Below are 26,877 nucleotides of genomic sequence, written 5' to 3'. Positions count from 1 at the left end.
TCAGATTTTGCTCTCACAGAAAGAGTGTTTGCTCTCCGGCTGCATGTTGTCATTTTTGTTCAGTGCGATAGCAAAGTAAGAAAGAAGGAATCTAAGTTTTCCTCATGCAGTTGGAAATAATTGTGAAGACTGGAGAAACTCTCTAGCTCAGTGCATGGGAGGGAGAAGCTTGCCTAGCTCACACAAGAGGAGTAAGTAAAACCAATGAAATCAGCTTTGCTAATGTGTAGGTTTATGCAAACATTTCATTTTTAAAGCACCTTTTTCCAAGCCGTAAGTGAATGCTGAAGATGAGGCTTCCAAGAGTTGGCTTCTCCACTGAACTCTCTTGTATTTGATTTATATTATTTGCAATTGCAAAAGCAATTTCAGAGGAAGTTGTCAACCTGGGGTTTTTTTTTTTGGTATGTCAAATTATAATAACTTCCATGTGGAGAATTGATTGCAGGTATCTAGTTTGGGGCACAATATTTCACGCAACCTGCAGTGCAATATCTCAGCTTAGTTCCGTGAAAGGAGAAAGCTCTGAAGCTATTTAAATTTTTACAGCAGCAAACTTACTGCCTCTCTAGGATGCTGTGTGAATACTAAGCATGTAGGAAACTGTTCGTAAGCTTGTTTAAAGGGCTGCCATTGCGAGTACTTATGAAGATAATTTGTAATTACAGTTGGTATTACTTTGTATTGGAAGCAGTGGCCTTTCTTGAGAGCTTGGCAAATAATAGCATGTAGCGTGTGTAGTCAGAGCATTTAAGAGAGTTTTATTCCCATAACTAAGCCCTGCTCGCATACTCATTCCATGAATGAGTCAGAGTGGCATCATTGCCTTTCTCGGTCTTCTTCATTGTCACAGCAGAAATGGCTGTCGGACAGCACATGAAACCCAACAGCTATGATCACTCCATGGGGCAGGTGAGGGAATAATGTGGTCTGCCCTGACTGCCAGAAGATAACTTGCCTCTGCGCTGTGTTTCCTTTTCATAGTGGTTTTCTTCCAGAAAATGTGCTATTTTCCCTTTTACTCTTCTGGTGGAGCAGAATCCTTCTGTGGCTTCAGCTTGTTTTCTCCCTTGGGCATTCACAGAAGTCAGCAGAAGTCTCTGTTGTCCTGAGAGCTGGCTTGTGGAGCTGAACCAATAGACAGGTTTTTGAACAGGTCCAAATAGAATAAAAGGAGGATTATGCAAGAGAATAAAACAATAAGCAGCTTCTAAAAGAAAAACTAAGGACATATTTAGAATTCTGATGATATACATAACTGATTAGCTTACAGATTTTCGAGCCAAAGGGGCTTGTAGTCCATCTTTGTACTCCAGAGACTTTTTCAGGGCTCACTTTCTTTTGTTGATTTCCATAGCTTGCGCTCCAAAGTTTTGATACGATGCAGAAACTACTTAAGGTAAGAATTCAATGATCTGTGTTCTTCTTATTCCTTGAGCCTCTTGCTGTAAGATGCTAAGCAACTTCAGTTCCCATGAATTCAACTGGATGTTTAAGGAAATCCAGCATCTGGCAAGATATATGGTCCATAAAGATAAATCTGTTTGTCTTTAAGTGCATGGTTTCCCCGTGGCATGTTTTAAACTACTACATGAACAATTAAGTGATTAATTATGGCACCTTAGTTGCACATGTTTTCATAAACAAGCGTAGTTGATTTTCACAATGTTTTATTTTTAGAAGTACCTACCATTGTTTCAGTCTGAGTTATGAATGGAAGCTCTCACAATGACAAGTACTGTTTTACTGAAACTAATACTAGACAGATGGGTTTCAGATGGGGAGTAGAACTTGGTGAACTGCTTTGCCAGTTGAATGGCTGGAGAAATTAGAAGGCTTTTAAAATCATTACATGATAGTGTTTTCCATTTAATTAAGGCAGAGTATTTTACCGTGGGGCTAGAAGGTATCTCAGTTGTTTATCTGATCCATATTCCCACTCCCTCGTCTGTTTTTTCCTGAAAATAATAAGGCACTTTCCAAGTCTTTTTTAGTGCTGGAATTGCCAAGTAAGATTTTGTTGTGTCATGCTGAGGTTTAAAGTACTTCCGTCTTCTTCTATAGTAATTAGAAGTTGTTATGAGTGGACTTTCGATGTACTTCAAAGGATGAAGTCTGGATTGACCCCCTTTAATTTTTCTTCATTACATATAATGTGTGCTAACCATTGAGTCCAGTGTAAACTGTCATAGTGACCCAAAGCAGAAGATTTAGGACCTTGGAAGGGCTGGACAGCTGGAGGGTGTCATACGGTTATGTAGTTACTGAGAGACAAAAAGGCAAGTTGAGCTGCTCCTGCCACAAGTACTCTGATGCCCACTGCTGAGGTTATGTTGCCTGGATCTTGCTTAGACATTTTCCTTATTTTAGACCTTAAAAATAAACTTTTTTTGTAAAAACTATTTCGTTGGAGTATTTGTGGCAAGCAGTGACCCGTGCAAACTTAAGCCTATTTACCAGTCACACATTTGTGCCATCCTTACAAGCTGTGCTCTGCTTCTCTCCTGCATTTCCTCTCAAGTGAGGCAATGGCAGTACTGTGCTTTGAAGATAATCAAAGCCCCTGTAAATATTGGGCAATAATGGATTCAGTGAAGGATTGGACCTCATTAAAGTGGCAAAAACTCCTGCCAGTATCAATGAGACTGACATTTAATGTTCACAGACATGGTGACTGCATGCATGTAGGTCTGTGTAATGTATATAGAAACTTTATAGGTCCTCTGTTTTTCTTAAATTTTCCTTGGCCACAGGAAGATATTGCTTAAAGCAAGATGAAGAAATAGCGTTGCAGCTTGTCTTTGAACATTTAGGCTACATGGGGAGAAGGAAAAGAAATATTATTATGTGATTGGAAGTGGTGCAAAAAAGATTGCATTTCTATCTTCTTAGACTATGTGGGAAGCCAAGAACTAAAGATGCCACTGATACGTAGCAGTAGGTAAGGGAGCGCATGTGGACTGTATCTGTTGGATCAAATCAGATGCACGCTGCTGTCAGCCCCAGTCCTTTCTCTTTTTGCCAGGAAACATAATTTTTGGATTAGGCTCTGTCTTTTTATTAAGAAGAATCTATATTGGTCTTGGTTTTCTTTTCTGTAGCCATTTGCCTGGATTGTGCCTGGAGTACTAATGGGGGGAGAAAAGAGAAAATCGGAAAAAGCCAGGTAGGAAGCCAACTTCTTAAATTGTATTTTGGGTTCTTCTGGTGTGTAGGGTTTTTATCTGTTACTCTTCGTTAGAGTGCTTTTCTTACTGGGAGAGAGGATTGTGAGTTTGGATCAAGCCATGATCCCCCTGGATCTTACACAGACACAGTGACTGGGTCAGCAGGAAGTATTCACTTCCCCCAGTTGGATCTGTTTCTAAAATGTTGATGAGCCTTCTGAGAAGATGATCTCTTGTGTCAGTATTTCTTTTTTTCTCTTCTGACAAACACCTGTATTTGCTTACCACCGAGTGCTGTCTGCCGTCTTTGTTATGGGGGAAATTGCTTTCTGGAGAAGAGATTTCCTGGTGTTAAAAATCTCTTTCTTTTCCCTTTTCAAGAATTGAATAGTAAGCTGGTAATCCAAAATGGAATTTTCATTTCTCTCTATATAAGCATACACAAAAAGAAGTTTACTCTTGACAGTAAAAGGAGTACTCAATTAGAAAAGAAAACCTAGCCTGGGTGGTTTAGATTTTTTTTTTTAACATTATTAATATTTCTTTCCACCCTGTCCTTATCACCGAATATGACTCTGAGTAGCGATAATGATCAAGGATAAAATTTAGCTGTGCAAGAAATTTCAGTTTTAATCGGTGAGAAAGTACTGTCCCTGCTAATTTTACTATGGCCATGATTTTTTCCTCTGTAGGTTCCAGTCCCTCAGTCTGGGTTCCTATTCCAGAGTTACTGCTAACCCGTATGTTTTCTTTTCTTTTCTTTTTTCCTTTCTTTTTTCTTGTTTCTTTTTCGTGTTTTTGTTTGTTTTTTAATCTAAACAGATTGCGTAAAGGGATAAATATCCTCATTTCAACTCCTGGTCGCCTAGTTGATCACATCAAGTCCACAGAATGTATTCATTTCCGTCGCACTCAGTGGCTGATTATTGATGAAGCAGACAGGTAAGCTTCCAAGTGTTTAGATATGGAAAATAATTATGATACCCTCTGCATCACAATTCAGTAAGCATCTAAAAAAAAAAAAAAAAAACCAGAGAGCATACACACAATCCTAAACCATTCATGCTCAGTGGCCTCAGCCAAGCACCAGATGTCTGAGATTAGGAAGAAGTGTCCCCTTTGGACAGATCATTGTACAACTACTCATTGCAGAGATTCTCTCGGTGTCTTCTGACATATCTGACCCTGGCAAAAGTTGAAGATGGAATGTGAAGCTAGAAGGGCCAAAGATCTGATCAGCTGTAGCACTTCCCCTATTCCTCACTGGCTCATGTAGCGTTAAGACTTTCTCCTCATTGCTTCCTACAGCATCTTTCATCACCTCTGCTGTTTTTGTAGGATCCTGGACCTGGGCTTTGAGAAGGATGTAGCTGTGATACTCAATGCTTTAAATGCCGAGAGAGAGACACGTCAGAATGTTCTGCTCTCAGCCACCCTCACGGAAGGTACATTAAAGGCAGATGGTGTCTCTTTTAGCTGAATAATGCACAGGCAACTGCAAAATAGTTGGTTGAGTCTTGATTGTATTACAGCTCAATCTGAAGCCCTTTGCAGAAGTTGAATAATGCCTATTGATTTCTTCGGGTTTATGACACTTGTCCTTTGTTACTGGAATTTCTGTCAGTGTACATACTTACATGGTCCTTACATGTGTTTCACAAATTCCAGAGCAAAGTCACTGTGAACCTGAGAAGCACTGGTTTGTTTGTTTGCTTTACAAATACAGAATTAAGGCAAAGAGCTAATGACAGGACAGCTGTTGTGTGATTTGCTCAGTATCATACAAGAAGTCAGTTGCTGAGGCAGGAGTTGAGCCAGGCGTCATGACTCCTGCACTCTTGATAGAGTGATGATCTGTTGTTTTTCCTCACAGACACAGAGTTAAAAAACAGGACTGCCAAATGCTATCTATCTGGTCAAGACATTTATGTAATGTGAAATAGTACAGTTGGCTGAAGTAGTGTCTTGTGATGCTTTTGGTGGAGTCCACAGCAACTAAGCCTTGGCTAAGCCCTGAAAAGTCTGAAGTTTGTGGAGGTGTTCTGCCAGTGTCTGAGGCATGGCTCTTTAGTTCCTTGCCCTTCACTGCTTTTCACTGCAATTGCATTAGTTGGGTTTTTTATGTGACTATATCATCTCCCTCCCCAGCAGCACCCCAGACTAGACCTCATGTGTTTTTCATTTTCTGTGGTTTAGGAGTAACACGGCTGGCCGATATCAGTTTGAATGATCCCATCAGCATTTCCATAGCAGATGAAATCCAGAAGGCACTCAAGCCAGCATCACAAACGGATAGACAAGCCAGTCGTTCATCAAACTGCATGGAGCAGGAAAACTTTGCTGTTCCAGAGAAGCTCAAGCAGTATGTCATGATGGTCCCCAGCAAATTGAGGCTTGTCACGTTAGCAGCTTTTGTCCTTGAGAAATGCAAGGTGAGACTCTGTTTGCATTTATATTACTAAGTAGCCCTTTGCCCTTTCCGACTCCTTTGTCTGTTAACTCTGTCTAGAATAGCATGGATTAGATCTAGGGCTTTGAAGTGCATCTAGCGTACAGGAAGCCACAAGGCGCCTGAGGTGCTGTTGTGGTTTCGTGCTGGCGGTGAGATACCTGTGCAGCATGTACTCGTACTTCTTTTGCGGGCTCAGTATTTGGTGTCCAACTCTGTAATCCTTTCCCCAGTGATCATACCTCTGGAAGTGGAAGCCACCTAGATCTTACAGTGATCAGGGGATTGGGAGAGGCCTGTGGAAATGGTTGTGTGCAGTTTTCTTGTTTTTCCTGCAGTTTGAAAAACACCACAAGATGATCATCTTTTTCTCCAGCTGTGAACAAGTGGAATTCTACTATGAGCTCTTCCTGAAAGTCCTTTCAGGAGGGCTACAGTTGGAACAACCTGAACGTTCATCTGTCTCCTCTGCACACTTACAGTTTCTACGACTGCATGGCAACATGGAACAGGAAGTAAGCGTTCTCAAAATGTCAGGATACACAGTTTTATTCCTTATTCCCTATGATTTATTATGTGGTTATTTTGGGGAGGCGGGCAGAAGAGAGGACAGAGAGTCATTTCACCTCTAGGGGCCTCACTCTTCCATCTGCTAATGAGAATAAGAATATTGTCCCACTTCTGGAAAGTACCTTGGTAGCTATATCTGAAAAACACAGCTGAAGAGGCAAGAGGTGTTATTTCAGCAGGCTGAGGCAGCCATTCTGTATTCCCAGTGGGTGCACTTAAACCATTTATGTATCCATGGTTCTCTCTCATGCAGTCAGGACAGGCTTTTAATGCCAAAGGAAAACCTCATCCAAACCCCAAAACATTACTACCAAATAAATTGCCCCCATTAGATGAGGATGGAGCAGTTTGGCTTTGGTTTTGAAGAACAGTGTCTTGACAGACTGGTCTTTTCCCTGGGATGGAATAATAGCAATATAACGGTGATTACTCCAAAGTAGTTCTAAGTTTTAGCCAGATAGCGCTGGGTGATGAGATTGGAGCTTGCTAGAGGGCTGAGAGGCCAGGAGAAGGGTGTCGCATGAACTGGCACTGCAGCATTTCTCTCAGTAGCTGAGGGACCTCCCTTGAAAGTTCAGCCCCTGATCCTGCCCTTGGTCTGTGATGGAGAGAGTTACCGCTCTACTCTGAGCTGCACAGCAGAGATGGTAAATGAATAGAGCTCTTCTGATGAAACAAGAGGTGAAGACCCATTGTTTTTCTCACTCATTCCCATCCTGTGGAGACCAGAAACATGTGCTTTGCTGTCCCTGCAGTCTGGCCTTTCCTCAGCCTGCCTGCCTGAGCGAGTGAGCAGGCCTGGTCTGGCCCAACTTTACCCTGACCAGCTGTTAAGCCAACAGAACACCACTAAGTAGCTGGCACCAGGGGAAGGGTTTTGCCTTTTTAGTACCCAGTGTGTAATTAGTGCTTGATGTCTTCAAATTAAGAGCATTAATGGAGCTAAATTGTGGATCCCATATGGTACTGCTGAGCACGGCTGCTGTCATTGTCAACAAGATACAGCGTGCTCTCTTCTTTAATTTTTGTCAGCAGAGGATTCAGTGTGTCAGCAAGGCCCAAGTTTCCCTTCTTTCCTAGAACAGTACCTCTAGCTGGGAATCAAGCGTGTAAGGTTTCTTCTATATCAGCAACATAACAGGACATTTGCTTAACTCCTAGCTAGAACTCTGAGGAGGAAGGCTTGAAACATGGAAACAAGGATATTCTGGAAGGAGGAAGCAAAAGGGACAGGAAGGAAACGGATATGGTATTTCTGAGGCCAGAGACAGCCTGAGCTCTGGAAAGGAAAAGAGTAAATGGAATCATATCAAGGGAGTGTGATGTGTCGTCGTTACCCACAGCTAAGGAGGGGGAGTGTAGGTGGGTGGGTGGTACTGGCAAGTGAAGACCAAATGCTACTGCAGCCTGCAGTTACTAGTGCTCAGAGATTGTCTTGTGTGATAGCAGATATCATTCTGGTGTAATGTGGGTTGGAGAATCGGTTTCTGTTGCTTTTATCAAGAAAAAACACACCCCAAAGTAGTTAGTTAAACTAACTGGAGTGTGCTTAGGAAGGTTTGGGGACTAATAAAGCAGGAGGCTTTTGAAGGTAAGTGAGGAGCTGTATTGGCAGATTCCTGCAGTGCTGGGGCTTGATGGCTCAAAGACTGCTGGCGGGGTAATTCGGGATCTGGGCGCTGTGGACAGCCCTGCGGGGGAGCTTGAGCTTGTGTTAGAAGTGGGGGCTGCAGGAATTCTGCTGGTGCAGACCAGCGATGAGGACAAGGCTGGGCAGCACCTGCCTCTGACACTCGTGGGAAGGAACAACCTCCGTCCCGGTGTCAGCAGCCCCGTTGGCGGCCCTCGCCAGCATGAGGCCTTTTCTTGTGCAAAGGCCATGGGAGGGTGCCCTGGGAGCTCTGTGGCAGCTGCCTGCAGGGCCCAGGAGTCCTGCCTCCTTGCCCCCTTGGGCAGGGGTTTCTGGCCAGGGTCTCATCTCTCCTGCCCTGTTACTTTGAAGACTTATCCCACATCAGTTCACGTGAGCAACTGTGCAGCTGAGCATCCCCGATACTTAATAATTACGCAGTCAGTCAGTCCAGTGACTGTCTGTATGCCCCATTGGGCACATGATGAGGCTGATCTCTTGTGATGTGACTGTATCGCTGTGTCAACAAAATGGGCCATACCTGCCTATTGTGTGACTGGACAGACAGCAGTTAAGATGTCCGGCTTTTTCTTGCATTCACAAAAGCCTGTGTTGCCCATAAAGTATGCCAGTGCTTCTGTTGCTGCTGCCTAATCTGTTGTGGATTCCCTCTCCGTGTAAAACAGTTACCGCCTTTTGACATACACAGGCTGTGCTTTTGTGCAAACCGTGGAGGTGTTGGCTGCTTTGATTTGACCAAACGCATTCAGGCTTGCCCCAGACGCTGTGCCTTCCTACCTGGGACCACATCTGTATGCCACAGATTTTTTTTTTCCATTTTTAGGAAGAGTCCAACTGGAACTCGTGAAGTCAATTCTTTTGCTTTTGAAGCTGTACATGGTATAGTGAACGAGGCATAGTTGTTAAATTGTTATGTTAGCTAATTTGCGTTATTGTTTGATTGTAACGTGCATAAGCACTCTTTTCATTTTTCTGTTTCAATCCTCTAGGAAAGAACAGAGGTCTTCCAGGAGTTCCTAAAATCCAAGACTGGCATCTTGCTTTGCACTGTAAGTAACTTAGAGTCCCTTTGCAGCTCCACACTAATGGGCCTGTCTGATATCTAATGGTAGAACAGAGGATTTGGCACTGAGCTCTAATTCCAGCTCGGTGTCTGACCTTGAGGAAAGTCATCTCCTTTTTCTGCATCTCACATGTTAAATAAGGACTGATGCCCTCTTTGCAAACTATTACATGATCTTTTGCTGCAAGGTACCATATACAGAAAAAGTGTATGTCTCATACAAGAGGCCTCTAAGTATTTTGCATGGTCTTATGTTTGGAAAAATCTGTTGGTTTGAAGCTGGAACTTTGCCCTGTACATGCAGTCAGTAGAATGCAATCCTAATTTGTAGTATGCCCCATAACTGCCAGGTAAATTGGATGTAATGTGATATTTCCCATCTTAATGACTACCCCAAGGTTAAAAACAAAAACCTGCAGGGATGGAAGGAAAGCCCAACCAGAGAATGGTGTCATTAGAAATGTACATGCTCTGCTGCTCTCCATGCTTTGCCCTTCAAGCTTCCTTCAAGGGTGCTGAGGGAGAAATTCTTGTCCTCTACTGAAGTTTGCTGGCACCCTTGTGTTGTGGTGGCACCTTCCACTTCTCGTTTCTGACCTGTCGGTGCCACAGCTAGCCTGCTGCAGTGGTGCAGAAGGCTGCACGATTTGCTCTCTAATAGTGGCAGCTGTTGATCTGAAAATGTGTGAATCTTGGCGATTTCTACCCACCGCAAACTTGTAAATTACAGCGATCGGGAGTAATTAGAGCTGAGAAACCCTCTCCAGCTCTGAAATGGCTCCTGTTCTTGCAGCACATTATTCTTAAAGGAAACTAGTTGCAATTTTTTTTCAGAGTGAGGGATGAATTTTATCTTACTTCTATGCATGCAGTTCAAACTAGGATTGCCATGTTTATAGGAGTGTTTGATTTAATGTTGCTAAATTATATATTGTATCACCTGTAAAATTGTGCTTGTTACATGCTAGTCTTGGTCCTGCTTGTGTGTACAACCTTTCAGTGATTTTGATCAAGGTCAAAATGCATCTTTGCAACACGTAAGTGTAACTAACTTGGTGTCCCTGTATATGGAGGTAATACTTAAGTGTCTCACCTGAGGAGGATAGCAAAGCTTAAATCATTCAGTGGTGTAGATTAAGTGTTTTGAAAATAAAAAGTGTTTGGTAAATTTTAAATAATAAATAACTAAACTTTGTTATCCTTCATGCACATGCTGTCTATAACTGAGAAATTTCAGGGACATGTGTTGTTACTGAAATTTCAATTTAATGAGTTTGGAAAGACGGTAAATGCTCAATTCTAGACAAAGAGAAAACAGAATAATTGCAATCGCTGGGATATCAGTTCCCAGGTGAGACCATTTGAAGGGGAGACACAGCCTGTGGCAGGAGAAATCTGCCAGGACACGTACAACTGTTGACAAGGTAGGAAGAAGTAGTTGGATAAAGAAATCCCAGTGGATGGGATCCCCCTCTTGAGACACTGGAGATGTGGTTTGATTTCCTGCCACACCACAGACTCCGTACAAGTGGATGTGGAATTGTGATGACAAGGCAAGTAGCCACATGTCAGCTGAGCAGCGATAGTTGTGTGTTTGCTCTTGACCTGTCATAAATGGGAGGTAACGTGAATTAACCTAGATTGCCGTGAAGAGGGTAGTGTAAGGTAATGCATTTATTGTAACCCTCCTTCATTTCAATCTAAGCTACTTTGCATTTACTGCAAGGCAGGGATGCAAATCCTGACAGTTACAGTTACTGTGGCTCAGCTGGCACATGGTTAGCACGTTAAGCACAGTAAGTTGTGTGTCTGAGTCCAAAATCTCTCTGTGCTTCAGCTCCCCATCTGTAAAATGGGGATAGTAGCGCTGTTCTATCTTACAGAGATGTTGGGAGGACAAATGCATTGAAACCAGGAGGTGGCCTGTTACCACAGTAATGGGGACCATATGGACACCTTAATATAGAGATACACTTTGCACTAGTCCCACATTACAGGTGCCTCCCCAACGCAGATGTCCAAAGGGCAGCCAGGCACTGTGACCACCTCCTGCCTCCGAGGGCATTGCTTTTTCTGACACTTTTCTTCGTATCAGCAAAAATGTTTTGCAGAAAGGTGGTTCTGTTCTTTTCACTGCGAAATCACGTTTTGTGCCCACAAAATTTTGAAACCTGGCTCACAAAAGAGCAACACAAATAATGTTGCCGTCCTTCCCTTGTCCCTTATGCCATGTTCTCCACCCATCTTTCCGCTCTAGTAAGCAATGGGACCTGCTGTTCCTTTTATTAATTTGCTCTATGTCATATGTATATTAATATATTCCATAAAATATTTTTGCCAGACAATATAAGCTGGCAGACAAGAAAATAAAGAAGGGCTGTGTATCTCAGAGGGTCTCATCCAGATTTATTTCGCTCTCCTTCACTGAAGTTCTTTGCGGCTTCCTTTGGGATGTGCCTTTAAACAAGTTCATCTCTTCCAGGGAGAGAGGAAAGATCATTTGGAGATTGTTTGCTGTTTACTCAGTCACGCTAACTCATCTTGCCAGTTTTCTGGCGGCCCCAGCCAAGAGCTTTCGCCTCTGACAGCTTCTGTGCTCTCTCCTTCCTCCTCTGATTACGCAGCCCAATCTGTCACCCTGCCGACGGGGGTCTCTACCCTGCTGATGGCTTTCCACACTCGGCAGTAATGACTTTTGGCAGGCCGGGAAGGCGCGAGAGCTTCTTCCCCAGCTTGGAGAGCCGTTAGGCCCTCTCTGCCTGTTAACTAAAGCACTTTGTGAGGTTCTTTGGTAAATAAATGAGTCATTTTAATCCAACTGACAGCCTGGCACCTGAGCAAGCTGCCTTCCATCTGTACTTCTAGGCCTCATGTAGGCAGCCAATTGTCAAGCTCAGGGCCTTCAAGACCTCACCATTGAGTGTCTTTCAAAAGCAACTTTAGCAATTTCCTTTGCCCTAATTAGATTCTGTAAGAGGGACTGAGCAAACCAAGGCCCTTGCAGAACTTCTGTGGCTGTGTTGGTTCTGATCTTCTGCAGTGATATGTCTCGCTTTTGGTGTGGCCTTTTTGCCCTCCGTTCCCTTGCACCCACCCCTCTGTACCCCACCACCATGAGCACAGGCTGGTAACATAAATTGTTAGAAGCAGAAAATTCAGCATTTCTGGGCATCCTCGGGTGTGTTGTACCTTGATACTGTGCCATTCTGTGGCTTGCGGTTGGGATCAGGGCAGGAACATGGTTAAGGCTTCAGATTATCATGCTTGCTTGGCATCTGGGGTTTCTTTAAAATTGCACTGGTGTAGATTATTTCTGCTTGCTTCTGTGAGATGATCGCTTAATTCTCCCTTCCATGGCCAATTGAAAGGAATCAGCGGTGACCTCCTGAAGTGTCATATTCTTGATTTCACTGTTCTTAAGGAATGGTGGTGTGAGGTCATGCATGGAAATGGGAATGCTGTCTGGGCAGTGGAAAAGAATGGAGAGTAGTACATGGAAATCTGTTTGGCTTCTTGAAGGAGCACTGGCAGCAGGTTAGCACTTCTGTGTGCGTGGAATAAATGTAGTGCTAGTAAAACTGGGTAATTGTTGCTTGAGCTGTATTCCGTTTCCTGGTAAGGTGACCCACAAGTTTTTTTCTAAAGATCTGAGAAGCAAGAAGCTCATGGGCTCTGCCAGCAGAGGAAAGCAAATCATCTCAAACTTTTTATCCTAATTCTACCTTGCTGCTGTCTGCTGGGGTCTTTGAGGAAAAGGAGCTACAGGAGACGCAGGTGGACTGATACTGAGGAATCTTTGAGAGTTTGCAAAACACTCCAATTACCAGTAAATCCCAAGACACTTCTGAAAGAAAGCCAAGTTAAACCCCAGGAGAATAGCTGCTGATATGTGTCAGTAACAGCTGAGTGGAGTTGGTGGCATTGTGAAAGCAATAGCGAATACGAGGCTGATGATGGGAGAGAGCCTCCTCCTGAAATGTTGTCCCTGGCTATTTATTAGGCTTTTGGTTAACCTTTTCAACTTTCCTGCTTGCTTTGGCAAATGCACATGAGAACAGTACTCTCTGCAGCAGTAGTTTCCCAGCCAGAGGTGTTGAGAAAAGGTATCTTAGAAGAGGAGGGAAAGAATCCTGATGGATGAGAGGGATGGCTCCTGCCCCTGCCGTCTACTTCTCCTCCCCATGTTGGAGGTGCCTCCTCCTGACCACAGGGATGGCTTGGCTATCTGCTTATTTTGGGTAAGCTGACCCTGTCCCAAGGTCAGAGCCCTCTCATCAAACACAGCATTTCCTAGACTACTGGGTGTGAGAAAGAGCACAGTATAGGAAAAGACCAAAGACTTGTCAGCGTGGAAGTATATAACAGAGCCAGCCAGATCGGAATCAGACGTCAGCACTCCTGTCTGATCATGCTGTAGAGTTTATAATCTTGTTATCCTGGTAACTGCTGTACACATTCCCCGACTTCTCTTGATTTATTTTCTCCAACCTCCTTTAAATGGCTTTTTGTACATCTGTTCATTCTGACTCTGGGAACAAGTCGTTTCTTAATGAGCGTGTTGGAGCGAAAGTGTATATTATTTCAGAGTGGGCGCTGTGGAAAGTGTCTCCTCTTTTACTGCAGTTGGAACCACAAAGCAACCTGGCTAGTGCTTATGGGAAGGCCTTTGCTGCCAAAACATCAGCTTCCTAGTCTTTTAACGTGTGTGGGAGTTGCATGAAAACACTTCAGTGGGTGGCTGACACATTTTTAGTACATTAAGCTCCTGCTTACGTTCTTAATATATTCTATTTTGCAACTAGCTAAAAGATACATGTGTTCCAAAACATTTCCTAACAGAGTTAAATCTGCACACCTGCTCTGCTATTGCGCGTGGTGAATGTAAAATCCAAGGAGTATGTGAGGACATTACTAATGAACAGAAAATCAAGAAGGTAGATTGAAACGTGTTTGCACTCGCTCTCCATTTTGAACAGTATTTAAACTCTCTTTTCTCTTTGAAAGGGTATGTTTTTTGAGCTATACTGGCTGTGGATAACTAAAGGGTCTCATTCAAGTCCTTCTCCAAGTTGATGGGTTTTCTCACCAGCTGGCACATCAAATAACACTCCTGACAGCAGCTTCAGTCTCTCTTATTTGGGGCTGAGTTTTGTTTCTCCAAATCAAAGCCAGACTGGTGAAAATCTAAGGGATAGCTGAAGTCCCCTCTCCTTGAGCTGTACTCCAGCTTCCTGCAGATTTTGCTAAATTGTTTGTTGGCCTTTTAGCGTAGGGCCAGGTGACCTGCAAGTCATCTGCTCCTCAGCTTCAGACCAGCACCTAGGAAACAACTAATTAGTTGTAGGTGGAGATCGGTGCATCTTTGGACATTCCGCTCAAGGCCTAAGATCCTTGACCATTTGCTTTATGGCTGTTTTCCTTTTCATCATAAGCAGCCTGGTTTTAATTCGTAGGCTTCCTGTGGAGAAAGCTGAGCTCAGGCATAGCGTTGCCTTCCAGATATTTAGTTCTGCCTCTCTCATGGTTTGGGTAGTAGGTGCCTACGAGCAGATTTGTGTTCATCAATGAAACAAACCGAAGATCCAAAGGTATCACTACCATTAAGACAGTCGATTCTCTCGGATATAATGTGAAGGGACTGTAGCAGACTGCTGTAATTCAACACCACTCTCCTGAAATAGGTGGTTTTATATCCTCCAGGCTTTGGGCCATAGTAGTGGATCATTTGTTACTGTATTCGTCTGTTAACAATATTCCTTGCGTTTTAAACCCCCAACATTATTTCTGACCTTCAGTCCATCTCTCCCCGAATTAGGCACATAAAATTCCTACTTGCGTAGCCGGTTGTTTCCTGGCATAATTGCCATCCCAGAAGAGTTTTTATTTTGCTGATATCTTCAAAGCATTTTTACTAAAGTGATTTCCTTATTAATTTTAAAGGATGTTGCAGCACGTGGACTAGACCTGCCTCAAGTTACATGGATCGTACAGGTAAGTTTGCTGTGTGTGTATGTGTGTATTAAGTGCTCCGATGAAATCCCTTTCCAGTCCAGACCCTCTTTCTGCAGTTTGCTGGTCTTTGTGCTGATGCCTACAGGTGTGGGAGACCCACACGTTCCTGACTATAAGACTGGGACTCAAGGTTTTGCTAGGATACAGCACGGATATTGTATCTTTGGTTTTGACAGTCTATTTTCCTCTTCAGTAACTCCAGTGTTATCAGCTGTGTAATAATATTCCACTGGCTGGGAGGAAAGACTGTCTGTTTCCCCCCACAGGAAGCCAAATCTTGTGAAGTACTGGCCATCTCTCTTGCAGTTCTGTGTTTCTATTTTTCTGAGCTTGCTGGGGAGGCAGTTCCATGAGGAGTTTAAGTGCAATCCTAATGTTAAACATTGAGTAGCGCAATAGTGCCTGTGCAATGACCTGAATGTTTCAAGTGAGGCTTTGCTGGGTTGGGGCTGGGGCTGGGTAGCTGTAAGCATTCAGCTTTCAGTAGAACTGCATAGTTCAGATTTTCTCTGGGGGAAAAACCAAAACAAAACAAAACAAAAAGAACCCCAAAAAACCAAAAACCCAACACTGCTGCATTACTGTTGACAGAAATACTGTCTTTGAAAAAAAACCAGAAACTAAAGGAGATAGATTGAACTTTAAAAATAGCAGCCTGTCATTTCAAAGAGGAAGCTGAGAGCATGAAGCAGATTTCATTTTTATAAAAGATTTATAATTTAAAAAATGTTAGTTGAATTGAGGAAGAACTGATCCAGAGATTCTCATGTATCAAGTGACACCTGGGTAAAAAGAACAGGGCACAGAGCCTCAACAAAGCTTTTTAATTTCTACCTCATCCCTTCAGGTAACAAATTTGATTTTAATTTTGTGTTTTTAAAAAAGAAAGATTCTGTAGCGGCTAGCTAGTCGGAGAAGGCTGGGGAAGTGAAGTCTTTAATTCCCAGATCTGTATATTAATATAATTTAACCAAAGATATAGTTGCCAGTGTTAGAACGCAGTGCAAATTACCTAAAGCCCTGGGAGACTTCTGTGTGTCCAGAAGGCGAAATCTCAGCTGTCCTGAGAGCTGTGTCCAAGAGCAAGGACCTGCAGGGAGCAATTAGATTGCTCACAGCATCTTACTCACACCTCTAGCCAGTAGAAACTTTGCCAGAGGGCACAGGTATAAACACTAGAGTGGGCTTTGGTTGTTGGTTTTTTTCCAGTTAAACTGCTGAGGGCTCATTTCTGAGCAGTATCTCTGTGCATGTTCATTTTTCCAGGAAAGAGGGGGGGGGAAGAATAGGGGGAGGTTAAAGGGAGGGAAATATGTCACCCTTTATCACATCTTGCAAATGGCTGGGCAGTTTTGATTCCCAGTGAAGTAAATGAGAGGCACTGCTATATTGGGGGGGGGGGCTTTAAGCAACACTTGCATGGTGCCTGATAGTTGTACATGGGAAGGCAATTGCTACCTGTATCATATGCTGCCGAAAGCCCTTACTCCCTTGTCTCTCTTGGCTGATTACTGGATAGAAGAAATCTACGATTTGCTTTAATCAAAATAAAGCAATTTACCCCAACTCCACATTTGAATCCATTGGTCTTTTATTTTATGGCTTTTCTGCCAGATGCAGAGCAGGCAGCTTCCTGCTCTGTATGGGCAGTCCTGGGGGTTGTTTGTTTTGAGGTCTTTGTGAGAGATTTTTTTTTTTTTTTTAAGAGAAGCAAACAGGTTCCTGATGTGCCTGTATAGCAACAAAATGTAAAAGGCAAAGAGAGACACTGAGATGGGGAAACTGTCCTATTATCTGAAAGTTGGCCAATGTGTCATATTCACATGTCAAAAAAACTGCTGTGGCTGAGTGATGGTTACAGGGATGAGCCTGATGCGCTCTTTATAAACAGGCCAATTCCGAGGGAGGTACAGCATGTGGGTTTTGCTCAGATCCCTTTTGTTTCAGATGAGCGGGCTGAGCGTCTCGTTTATAATTAACATGCTGTGTTCTGTTAATTCCTCCTTTCCCTTCTCATGTTCCCTTTTTGAAGTATAACGCTCCGGCTTCACCTGCGGAATACATCCACCGGATCGGGAGGACGGCTCGCATTGGCTGTCACGGGAACAGCCTGCTTGTCCTGGCGCCTTCGGAGGCAGAATATGTCAGCTTGCTGGCTTCTCACAAGATTAAGTGAGTCAGAAACGCGAACAAAAGTTTCAGCTCATCCTTGCTAATTAACCTTCCATGGCACTTTCAGCGGGACTGTGTCTCGTGCAGGTTTTAATAAGAATTTATTAATTCTTGTGATCCAGGACCAGCCCCAGACTAGCAAAAGGAGAGAAGGGAAGTGTGTGAAAATCATCAGCCTGACAGATTGTGCGTGAGTGAGTGTGTGTGGTGAGGGCCAGAGAGGAGACAGTAGTCGGAGATCCTTTGCACTCCGTTGTTATCTCTCTGGCCCTGGGTTCAAGTCGTGGCTATGCGGAGATCACAAGTCAAATGAGCCTGTCAAATGCTAACTGGCCACCTGCCTGCATAGCACCATATTGTCAGAGATTGTGCTTTCTCTTCAGGAGAGATCCGGCAGAGAAATAGCTAGGGAGCTGTGGGTTATATCTGGCAGGTAATTGGCCAAGATGTGTTGTCTGAGCGGCTTGTGACAGGAGCAGTAGAGGCTTTTGCAAGTGGTGAGTGCCCAGTATGGTCCTGGAAGGCAATAAGGGGGGTGGACTCTGCAGACCGAAAGTGGGGTGTGCTTCCAAGCTAGCTGAGAAAGCTTCTCTTACACCAGCTCTAGCTCAGACTTGGGAGTAGACAGTAAGGAGAGCAAGCCAGGCTGGGTAAGGACCAGCCCAAAGTGCAGTCAGCTTCCTGGTGGCCGACACACGATGAGATTTAGTCCAACTCTGCTTGCGCAACGGTCCTTTTGTGGAGAAAAAACACAACTCGCTGCTCTGCATTGCTAGTCAGGAGTGCTGTCAGGTCTCAAGCCTCCTCAGCAGTCAGCTGGATATATGTGACTCCCCTTGCTCCCTGCACTGCTGTCGCGGCATTTCAGAACGTCAGCCGAGTCGAGTCCCTTTAGCGTTGTACTAGTGTTGATGGAGCCCTGTAAACTCATGCACAAATTAGTTCTGTTTTATTTCTTGTGTTTATGTCGGGTGGAGCTGCTCAGAGTTGAATTTGGTTTTGCATCCTTGAAACAAACAAATGTTGGCAGTAAATACAGGCTTATTCTAGGCTGTGAGCCATTTAGTGGTCTAACAAAGAGCCATCCATCATCCCAGGTAACTATCTATTAAGCAGACACCAGCAAGACATGGAGGGCTAAGCTGACAGGGGTTTTTTTCATGTAACAAACAGCACTGACATTTAAAGGTGAAATCCCACATAATTGTGAATTTTTAAGTCCAAGTGGAAAGTTCTGTTTTTCTATTTTATAATATTTTGGAAGTGTTGGAGGAAGGAGAGGGCAATTTCCCCCCCTTTTTTTTATTTTAAATGTTAATGCTTTTATCAGATTTTGTTGTTTTTTAACAAGTTTAAGGAGCAGTGTCACTCACGCTGGTAATTATACCTGCTAAGGAGACCTGTTGTTGAGCTAGCCGCTGTTCTTCAGGAATCTGTAGAAGACTGTGCCGAATGAGCGGAGGGAGGTTTATGTGAATATTTTTTTTTTTTCCCTCCACTTCTCAAATCAGTAGAGCCAAACGACTCTGGGGATTGTCTTTTCTTGTTTGTTTGTTTTATGCTCTTCATAAAACGTGCTGCCCTGCAGATAAGGCACTTGCCAAAAAAGGAGTGTAATTTGCCTTCCTTGACCCCCATCTTCAGATAGAAGAAAATGAGTGTCTAATTGGCACGGGTGGGCGATTCGGCCTGTTCGCGGTCGTGCGTCCTCCGTTCTTCCTACATAGTAGTGCGTGGTGTGAGAAGGGGCAACGGGATAGAAGAGAGAGCTGATGAATTACAGAGAAGATGCAGGAAGGCAGCTTGAAGCTGAAGGCAGCAAGTGCCATCAGCACAAATTGCTGTTACCCTTCATAAACAGAGCATTATGGTGATAATCCTGACAATTTAATTCAGTGCGAGGGCGAAAGACAGCATGTGTTGGACTGTCACCGATCCTCTTAAGCACTGATAATTTTTGTTCCTTTACCCTAAGTCTTTGTAGCTTTTGACTTGGACTGCACAGGTTACTGGAGTTTGCATTTTTTTTTTTATTCTTTGCTTAATTTTTAAATCTCTTGGTTTTTGTTGAGGATGAGCGTGTGTTGTGGATTTTTTTTAATTTGTGTTTTCTTTTTTAAATGAAATTCCCGCTGGGTTTATTGAAATGTAAATACTTCATAAAATATGTATTTCTAAGAAGACAAAGCATGTGACGGGTCCCTGCAGCCTTCAGTTGGTGTAAATGAGCAATGCCGTGCAGATTTACATTGGATGAGGATCTGACCCAGAGTTTTTCTTAAGCCCCTCCACCCACCCCAGCATGCATGGGAGTAAGTCCAGAAATGTTGAGAGTCGGAAGTAATGAGAGCAGACGTGGCTTTGTTCCTGGATGAAAATTCACTTCGGAATTAGGGATGACTGCCTTTGAAATTGGAAATCGCTCGCAATTAATTTTCACCGGTACCTGAAGCCTCTCCTTGGCTTCCACTGTGGAAAGGCAGCGGTAGCCTTTGCCAAAACGATCTCACTTTGGCTCTGCTGAGATCGGTAATTCCCGTTGGGGCTCGAGGAAGCTGCATCCCTCTCTGCAACTTTCTTTTCGGTCTCTGTGTGGCTTGAAGTTGTGGTTCCCCAACCTAACTGTAAATGTGTGTGTGCACACACATGCACACTCATGTTTTCCATACGTTTCCCTTTTTTTTTTTTTTTTTTTTTTAAAAGAAAGGTTAGACTCCAAAATGTTCTGTCTCAGCTCTAAGCGTAACTAACAGATTTTCCCTCAAAGGGAGGAGGGAAAGCAGAAGAAAGTCAGTGAGGTTCACTCTTTTTTTTTTTTTTTTTTTTTTTTTCCCCCTTATGTCTCTCTTAGTTCCTTCAACTGCAATCTAGCAGCTCCTGCCTCGACAGCTATCAGATAATTTCTTTATCTCCTAACGGCGGCCTAACTAATTTATAAAGGAAAACGCATCACCGTGAAGGCACGAGTCATTTCTCTCCCTTCTCTACGGTTGTGCTTGCCCCCCTCCCCTGCTCCCCTCACATGATGCTCCCCGCTGTGAACCAAGTTCACATATCTGTTAGGCTGCGAGCTGGCAGCGCGCCAGGCGAGACGAGGATCGGAGAGGGGGTGACATCTCAGACAAATCAATGTCAAAGGTTTGACGTTTTCATTCATAGCAGTGTCAAAGCAACCTTTGGGGGGGATGGGGAGGTATACTTTTCTCTTGCCTAAGTGGTTGCCATTTATGTTTTAATTTACTGTTACGCTTTTCAAAAACAAACAGAGAAACCCTCAGTTGTCTTTTTATGCTCCATTTCCCTTTCTCCCCCATCACTCCCCCGCCTTTCTCTGCATCCTCTGCGAAGGAATCTGCTACATCAGGAGTCCCAGATGCACAACGATGGGGCTTGTCTCCCAGATAGGATATCTTATGGCCACACTGGCCTGTACTTTCCAGGCTAGATGGCTATTTCTCCGGACCGTCTCTTTTCCTTTCCTTATGTTGCGGTGCTGAGCTGGCTGAGGTTGAAAAGGCAGAGTGCAAAAGTAAAGGTATTTGTCGCTTTGACTGGGAAGGACTGGGGAACAGGCGAGGATCGCGGTATGCTGTTTCACATATGGCAAAGATTCATCCATGCCTCCTAACCAGCTGTTTAGAGATTTTTGTGCGAAGAGAAAGGGGAGATACCATTCTTGTTATAATTTCTTTCTGTACTTTACAAACTGAAGAATATCAACAATGCTTCCTTTCAGAAACCACATACATCTTTCTGACCGTCGGAGATTCAGGAGTCTGAGAACTGTTGGACCCCCGAGGTTTCTCTCTTCCTTAGACTGATGTAACCCCAAATGAACTCCTTGGCTTCCATGCAGTATTTATGATTTATTGTGATATAAAAAGGAAAAGAATCTCTTTTCTAGTGATTACCTTTGCCCATTGCTGAAAATTTGGGCCCATGAACTTCAGCTTTTATCATTTGAGTAATTCCCTTGGAAATGGGACCCAGTTTGGATGCAGCTGTAATATTAATGGCCTGGAGCTGCACAGCTGTTCCTGTATTGTGTCACCTGGTGTGTATGTGCCCCACAAGACAGTGCTAAAGAGGAGGAAGAATTTCTCGTCTCCTGTAAATGCACCTCTAAGTAGGACCACGAGCTTTAAAATGAAGCAGGTTCCTAAGTGTTTGCAGTATCTGGGCCATAACAGTACCCAGCAGTGTCTTGCAAGTAGGACTGGAGAATAAATCATCTGGTTGAATTTACAGGAGGAGTGTGAGTCAACAGAATGAAAATAAATGCCCAGTGTGAAGCCTGGCTAGGACAGCTGACTGAGCCTCCTGTATTTAAAAAAAAAAAAAAAAAAAAATGCTATGAGGTCCCTGTTGGGCCGGGCTTTGTCTTTACACCTCAAATGAGGGAAGGTGAGTTCTCAGAATGGGGAAGGAAATCAGACCATGGATTTGGTGTCAGAGGTGGCTTTTGTAGCTATGAATGAATTGAAGGGGGTGTGTCCATCAGGAGGTGTGTCTCTGAGCTTTGACCCAAGCAACATAGCAAGAAGTTGGAGTGATGTAAGATCTTGGGGGAAAGAGCAGTGATGTGACCAGAGGGAAGGGAGCTGTGGGAGACTTGGCTTGACAGGAAGAGTTCCTTGGGAACCTGTTCTTACCTCTGAGCTTGAGTCACTATGAGAGCCAGGAGCTGTGTCTTTATGCAGCTTTAGTTTTAGCTCCTTAGTTTTGGGAGCATGGTCGCTAACGTGGGTGGAAAAAAATGTGTGTAAACACCCAAACACTTCGTTGACACTTTGAATGAGGGTTGAGCAGTGTCTCTGATTCCAGAGAATCTGGAAGTTAAATTGAGGGAGGAGACAAGATGTAGGAGAAGTAGCAAAGTAAGCAGAGCACATCTTTCCAGCCTGCATGTGTGTGTGTCTCAGTCTCTTTCTCACACTTGCATGAGCAACCGAATGCAGGCACCTTCTGCTCCCTGCCCATGGCATCTAATGTACGATAAAATGTTTGACACCCTGTGGGTTCAAGTGGAGGTTACAGATCTTATTGTTTATAGTTACAAAGCAAATCTACAAGAAGCATTAATGTTATGAGCTGCTTCAACTCTGTTTTGATTTTCTTTTAGTGGAAAACATAGCCAAATGGTTCCCAATTGTCTTGGTGTTTCTCAAAGCAAGGAAAGAAAAATTTTGAAAACAACAGAAATATAATTAAAGGGCTAAATTTTTACTTTAATCAGTTACTCTGGTTGAGAACCAAGGAGACTTTCAGTGAACTGAAAGTCCACCCTCAGTTTTTTTGATGCTCTGTTAGAATTGGAGTGTGCGTCAGTGACTTGTAACGGTGACACAAGATTGTGGGTAAAATTGTGTGTCTGTTGAAGTGAAAGCACCGGCTCAGCTGGGGTTGAGATTTTACAGTAGTTACACTTTTAGGGTTGCTGAGTGAGGGTCTGGGGTAAGACCTCATGTATTTCAGGGATAAATTCTTAAGTTGACTGTGTAAGTCTCAGTCTCTTTGCTATCCGTTATCAGCCTGTAGCTCATTACACGCTGTATTTGAAAAGTAGGAGAAATGGTAATCTTTTGTCTTTGTTGCTTCAGTGTTTCAGAGATAAAGATGGAGAAGGTATTATCCAGCCTGATGAAAGATGATCACTTCAAGTTGCGCAGACCAGGAAGCAAGGTGAGTTATTCTGCTGATTTGGGATCGCTCCAATTTTCATTTACCAGTTAAACATCGTAAGTATTCCTCCCTTAGCTTCCATCTGTACAATATGAGTGTTGGTATATCCGTGATGTCAGGCAGTGCAAATAATTATAGAACTGCCTTATATCACAATTGTCCAATCTTTAAACTGTTGTCCCCAAAAAGCAGTTGCTTCTAACTCTTCAGCAAATGTTTTTGTAACAGACAGTAAAGGTTTCTGGCTGCAAAAGCTTTGGGTTTTTTTCCCCACAATGTTTCTGTTTTTCTTGGCTTTTCTGCGCAAAAATACTGTTGGAGATCACAAATGACACAAAACTTCTTTGAAGAAATACGGAAAACGTATTTGGTGATGTGTTACGTAGGGTTTTTTTGTTATCTGTATTTACTTGGAGCCTAAAACAGCTCACTGGGTTGACAGGCATCTTTTCATTGACTTCGGCAAGCTTTGGGTCTGCCTTCGAGTTGCTAATTCACAGAATTCAGTCATTTGCAATTGATGTCTCGCGCGTTTCTGCATTCTGGCAAATTAAATCCTCCAAGAACCCTCATTTTGAATGGAAGTCAAGAATGTGTCAAGCATGATGCAGCATGCTCTTTTTTTTTTCTCTTGTTGCTGTTTTGCCTGCTCGTTCTTTCTGTTATACCATGTATGAGCCTTCTCGTTTCCCGCAGATGACTGTTACGAACTGTGGTGTTCTTGGTAAACATGCTTTTGAAAGATGTTCAGTTTTCCTACATGCCCTATATTTCACAGAAAGCCAGATCTGTGGCTCATGTGAGATACAGCTCTAGTTAAAGCTCTTTTCCACCACGGCACAGTTTTTCACTGAAACCAGCCTGTAATGCCTATATTGTCTGTAATGCCTAAATGTCTGGAACATGCCTAGGATATGACCTCTTAACTCATTCAGCAAATATGTAAAAGTTTAGTTGTGCTTTGATAATGCAGAAATTATTTTAAGTAGTTCTTCTGTGTATAAATACTTTCCTTTTCTCCTAAATGTGCTTATAGGCAGGTAACTTTGGATTTCCTTTGGAGAGTTTTTCAACAATTACATGTATGCAGAAGTTGCACTTTAAATTTGTTGCTGACGTGGGACAGAATATTACCGGTTCTGGGCTTTAGGACAAGTGTTATTTCATGGAAAATGAGCAAAAAAGAGAAGATGTTTTTTCTAGGAAATTATGATTTGGCTTTTGAAAATGCCTGCTGAATGTTGTTGAATGTCAGAGCCCAGTACTTGCAGAGGTGCAAAATCGTTGATCAGTTTTGGAAATTCTCACCTAAACATCTCAGTGCCTTTGTATCCTCGCCTTTGGAACAGCAGTAAAAAGCTAACAAGCGTGTTTGCTACCAGGACTGATCAAATTGGTATTTCTACCATGCTTTCAAATTGTAAAATACTCTACACATTTAAGCACAGAATATTCTAAATACTCGTCTTTTGTCTTTCTCCCTTTCCTTCAAAAAAAATAAAAAACCAAACCACATTTGAAGGTAGCTGTTACTCTGGCTTTTACTCAGCAGTGCTGCCTGGGCATGCCCTGCCATGCCAGGCGCTGTGCATGTGCAGAAGGAGCTGGTTCCTTTCACTTGCAGTCAAAGGTGAGATTGAATTCCTCTCTTCCCTCTGCTATCAAAGTGAATGGGATTTTGCCATTGACTTCACTGGAACTCAGATGTATCCATTCTGGCTGTAGGATGGTCTGAATCTGCTGTAGGAACTTACAAATACAGAACAACCTATTTTTGTGTGACTCAGAATCTGAAAGGATTGGGACTGAGAAATGGAGTTTCTCTTTATGGAAAAAAAGCCTGTATCATTTAATGGGGATGACTTTACAGTAGTTGTGTCAATATCAAGTAGGCTTCTTTACGAATTACTTGAAAAATATATTAAATGCAATCAAGGATTCATTCTGTTTGTTAGCTTTGTATTTTATTGCCATCAGAGGCTCTGTAAGTGGTCTGCAGTGCAGTCTCAGAAGCTGCAGGGGCATGTTTCCAAGTTTTCAGGAGGGTTAATCTCTATTAAATGCTGTAAGTTTGCCGTAAAGATGGTACAATAAGCTGGGAATGCAACGGGACATTGCATAGTATAGAGAGTGATTGAGGACTTGTTATGAGGAGCTGAACCTGATCCCTTTGTGATGTTGCCATTCAAGAGAGCGTTAGCTTTGCTTATCAGTTCTCCATGCATTGAGTCATGTATATATTATAGTCGTGCACACAGGAACCTCATTATAATGCTCTTCGGTTCTCATTGCCTCAACTGAAGTCCATTATAAGTACCACGTTGGAACATGTATTTTTTTGGGCTTCTGTGTGCAGCCAGGGAGCAAGCTGAAGTGCCTGTAAAATGTATATTTTATATTTAGGTGTATAAAATATATATGTGGCTATGTCTGTGTGTGTGAATGTTCACTTGCCTACAAAGAGAATAAATTTGATCTTTCAACTTTTATGGAGGGGGGCAGGGGGACTTGGTGAGTTCTAGAGAAGGTGTGTGGAGGTTAGTAAAAAGTTGTTATTAAAACAAAATCCTTCATTTTGTTTTGAAGTGTAATGGAAGCAGGAGATGTTGTAGCCTGGGTTTTTGGCTTTTTTTTTCCTCATTTGTTGGTTTTTTGTTTTTTTTTTTTTTGGTACTGTTTTAAGAAAGAACTTTTCTGCCTCAGTCTAGTTTTATTGTGTTTCAATCCCTTCTCCCATTAACATATTCTCTCGATGAAATCGGAGGCTTTCAGGATTTATCCCAACCTCTCAAACCTAAAAGCTGCAGTCTTTATAATCAGAAGTTTCTTTCTTCTGAAAGAGATAAGTATGTCTTTTTCTGGTGTCGTTGGCAGTTAGGGGAGTCTCCCTGATGTCTTGAACCAGTTAAATACCATTGTAACCAGGCCCATTTCTTCTTTTAGCTTAAAGATATTGTTATTGATCACAGTCATTATGCAAGTGGTTAGGGATCTGCCAGAATAGGCTCTTACTCTAAGCAAACACAAGGTAGAAAAAGTTCTCCTATCCCACTATTTCTCTATAATGGCAATAATGCTTCTTACTTAACAGATGTAAGAAATTCATCTAGATGGAGAGTAGATCAAGCAAGCCTCTGGGGTAGGCTTTTATCTTTTGGCTCGTGGAAAAACGTGTAAGGTCTCAAATTAATTGTCCTGTTCATCCGAACCAGGATACAAGCAGGATTAAAGCTTGCTTGTGTGAGTAGAGCATACAGGATGGCTTCCAGTGCACTTCCAGTAGCACTGTTTTATTTGATCTGTCCAGACACTCACATGGTGTGCAGGTTTTATTTTCACAGTTTGGCTCTGAGTCAGTTTTAAATTTAGAAATTTTTTTTTTTTTTTTTTTTTTTTTTTTTTTTAGATGAACCTCCCTGGAAGGCAGGAATCAAACACAGATTTTTATTTTTTTTTTTTTTTTTTTCCATGCCCATTAGGGGGCAATTTTAAAATGAGATCTGTCTCAAGGGTCTGAAGGGGATAAAAGGCAAGGTGGAGATGGGAGGAGGGGAGAAGCTGTTTTCCGAGTACATTATGTTTCCTGCCATTTGGGTTTTTTTCATTTATTTCTCTTGGAGTGACCTCACACTTTGGAAATTATGCACCTAGTTTTTTATCCCTCGTTTTTGTCTTACTTTTTTTTTTTTTTCCCCCTAGCACCAGGAAGAAGAGATGCCTCATTTTGAAACCTAAAGGGGGGAATAAGAAAAGTCCTTTGTAATATATTGCCATATTATCACTAAATCCCCTGACAGTTGTGACACAGAAGCAAGTCACCTGTCACTTAAGCTTGAGGTCTCTTTAATTTTCTCCTGGAATTCGCACCAGGCTGTCTTTAATTTGAGGCCTTTATTGGAATTCTGAAACCTTTCTGCCTCCCCGGTGCTCAGATCTATTCTGAGTGCTGTTACAGAATGTATACAATAACCAACAGAGGGATTCAGAGGGGGCTGAAGCACTGTTTATTTAACACTCTGGAGGGATTTTCGTGCTTATTCGGTCCTGGCTACCCGGCTTTCAATATCGCTTTGACAACCGTTATGCCCTTCTCATTAATTTTAAACAGTTA

At 42.8% G+C, this 26,877-nt stretch overlaps 1 protein-coding gene across 1 annotated transcript in view; it reads left to right on the top strand.

Annotated features, from left to right (window-relative positions):
* The window catches only part of DDX31 (DEAD-box helicase 31), a 51,834-nt gene that overhangs the window by 5,697 nt on the left and 19,260 nt on the right, over positions 1-26,877 (top strand). The window contains 10 exon segments of the mRNA XM_075717139.1: positions 1,358-1,399; positions 3,102-3,166; positions 3,990-4,109; positions 4,506-4,612; positions 5,364-5,599; positions 5,955-6,131; positions 8,827-8,886; positions 14,841-14,891; positions 16,945-17,084; positions 22,685-22,766. Of these exon segments, the coding sequence (XP_075573254.1) occupies positions 1,358-1,399; positions 3,102-3,166; positions 3,990-4,109; positions 4,506-4,612; positions 5,364-5,599; positions 5,955-6,131; positions 8,827-8,886; positions 14,841-14,891; positions 16,945-17,084; positions 22,685-22,766 (1,080 nt within the window).

The sequence above is a fragment of the Pelecanus crispus genome, chromosome 9 (genome assembly GCF_030463565.1).
Source record: "Pelecanus crispus isolate bPelCri1 chromosome 9, bPelCri1.pri, whole genome shotgun sequence".
Classification (NCBI taxonomy): Eukaryota; Metazoa; Chordata; class Aves; order Pelecaniformes; family Pelecanidae; genus Pelecanus; species Pelecanus crispus.
The sequence above is the reverse complement of the archived record's forward strand: the minus strand, read 5'-3'. Positions and strand labels throughout refer to the sequence as shown.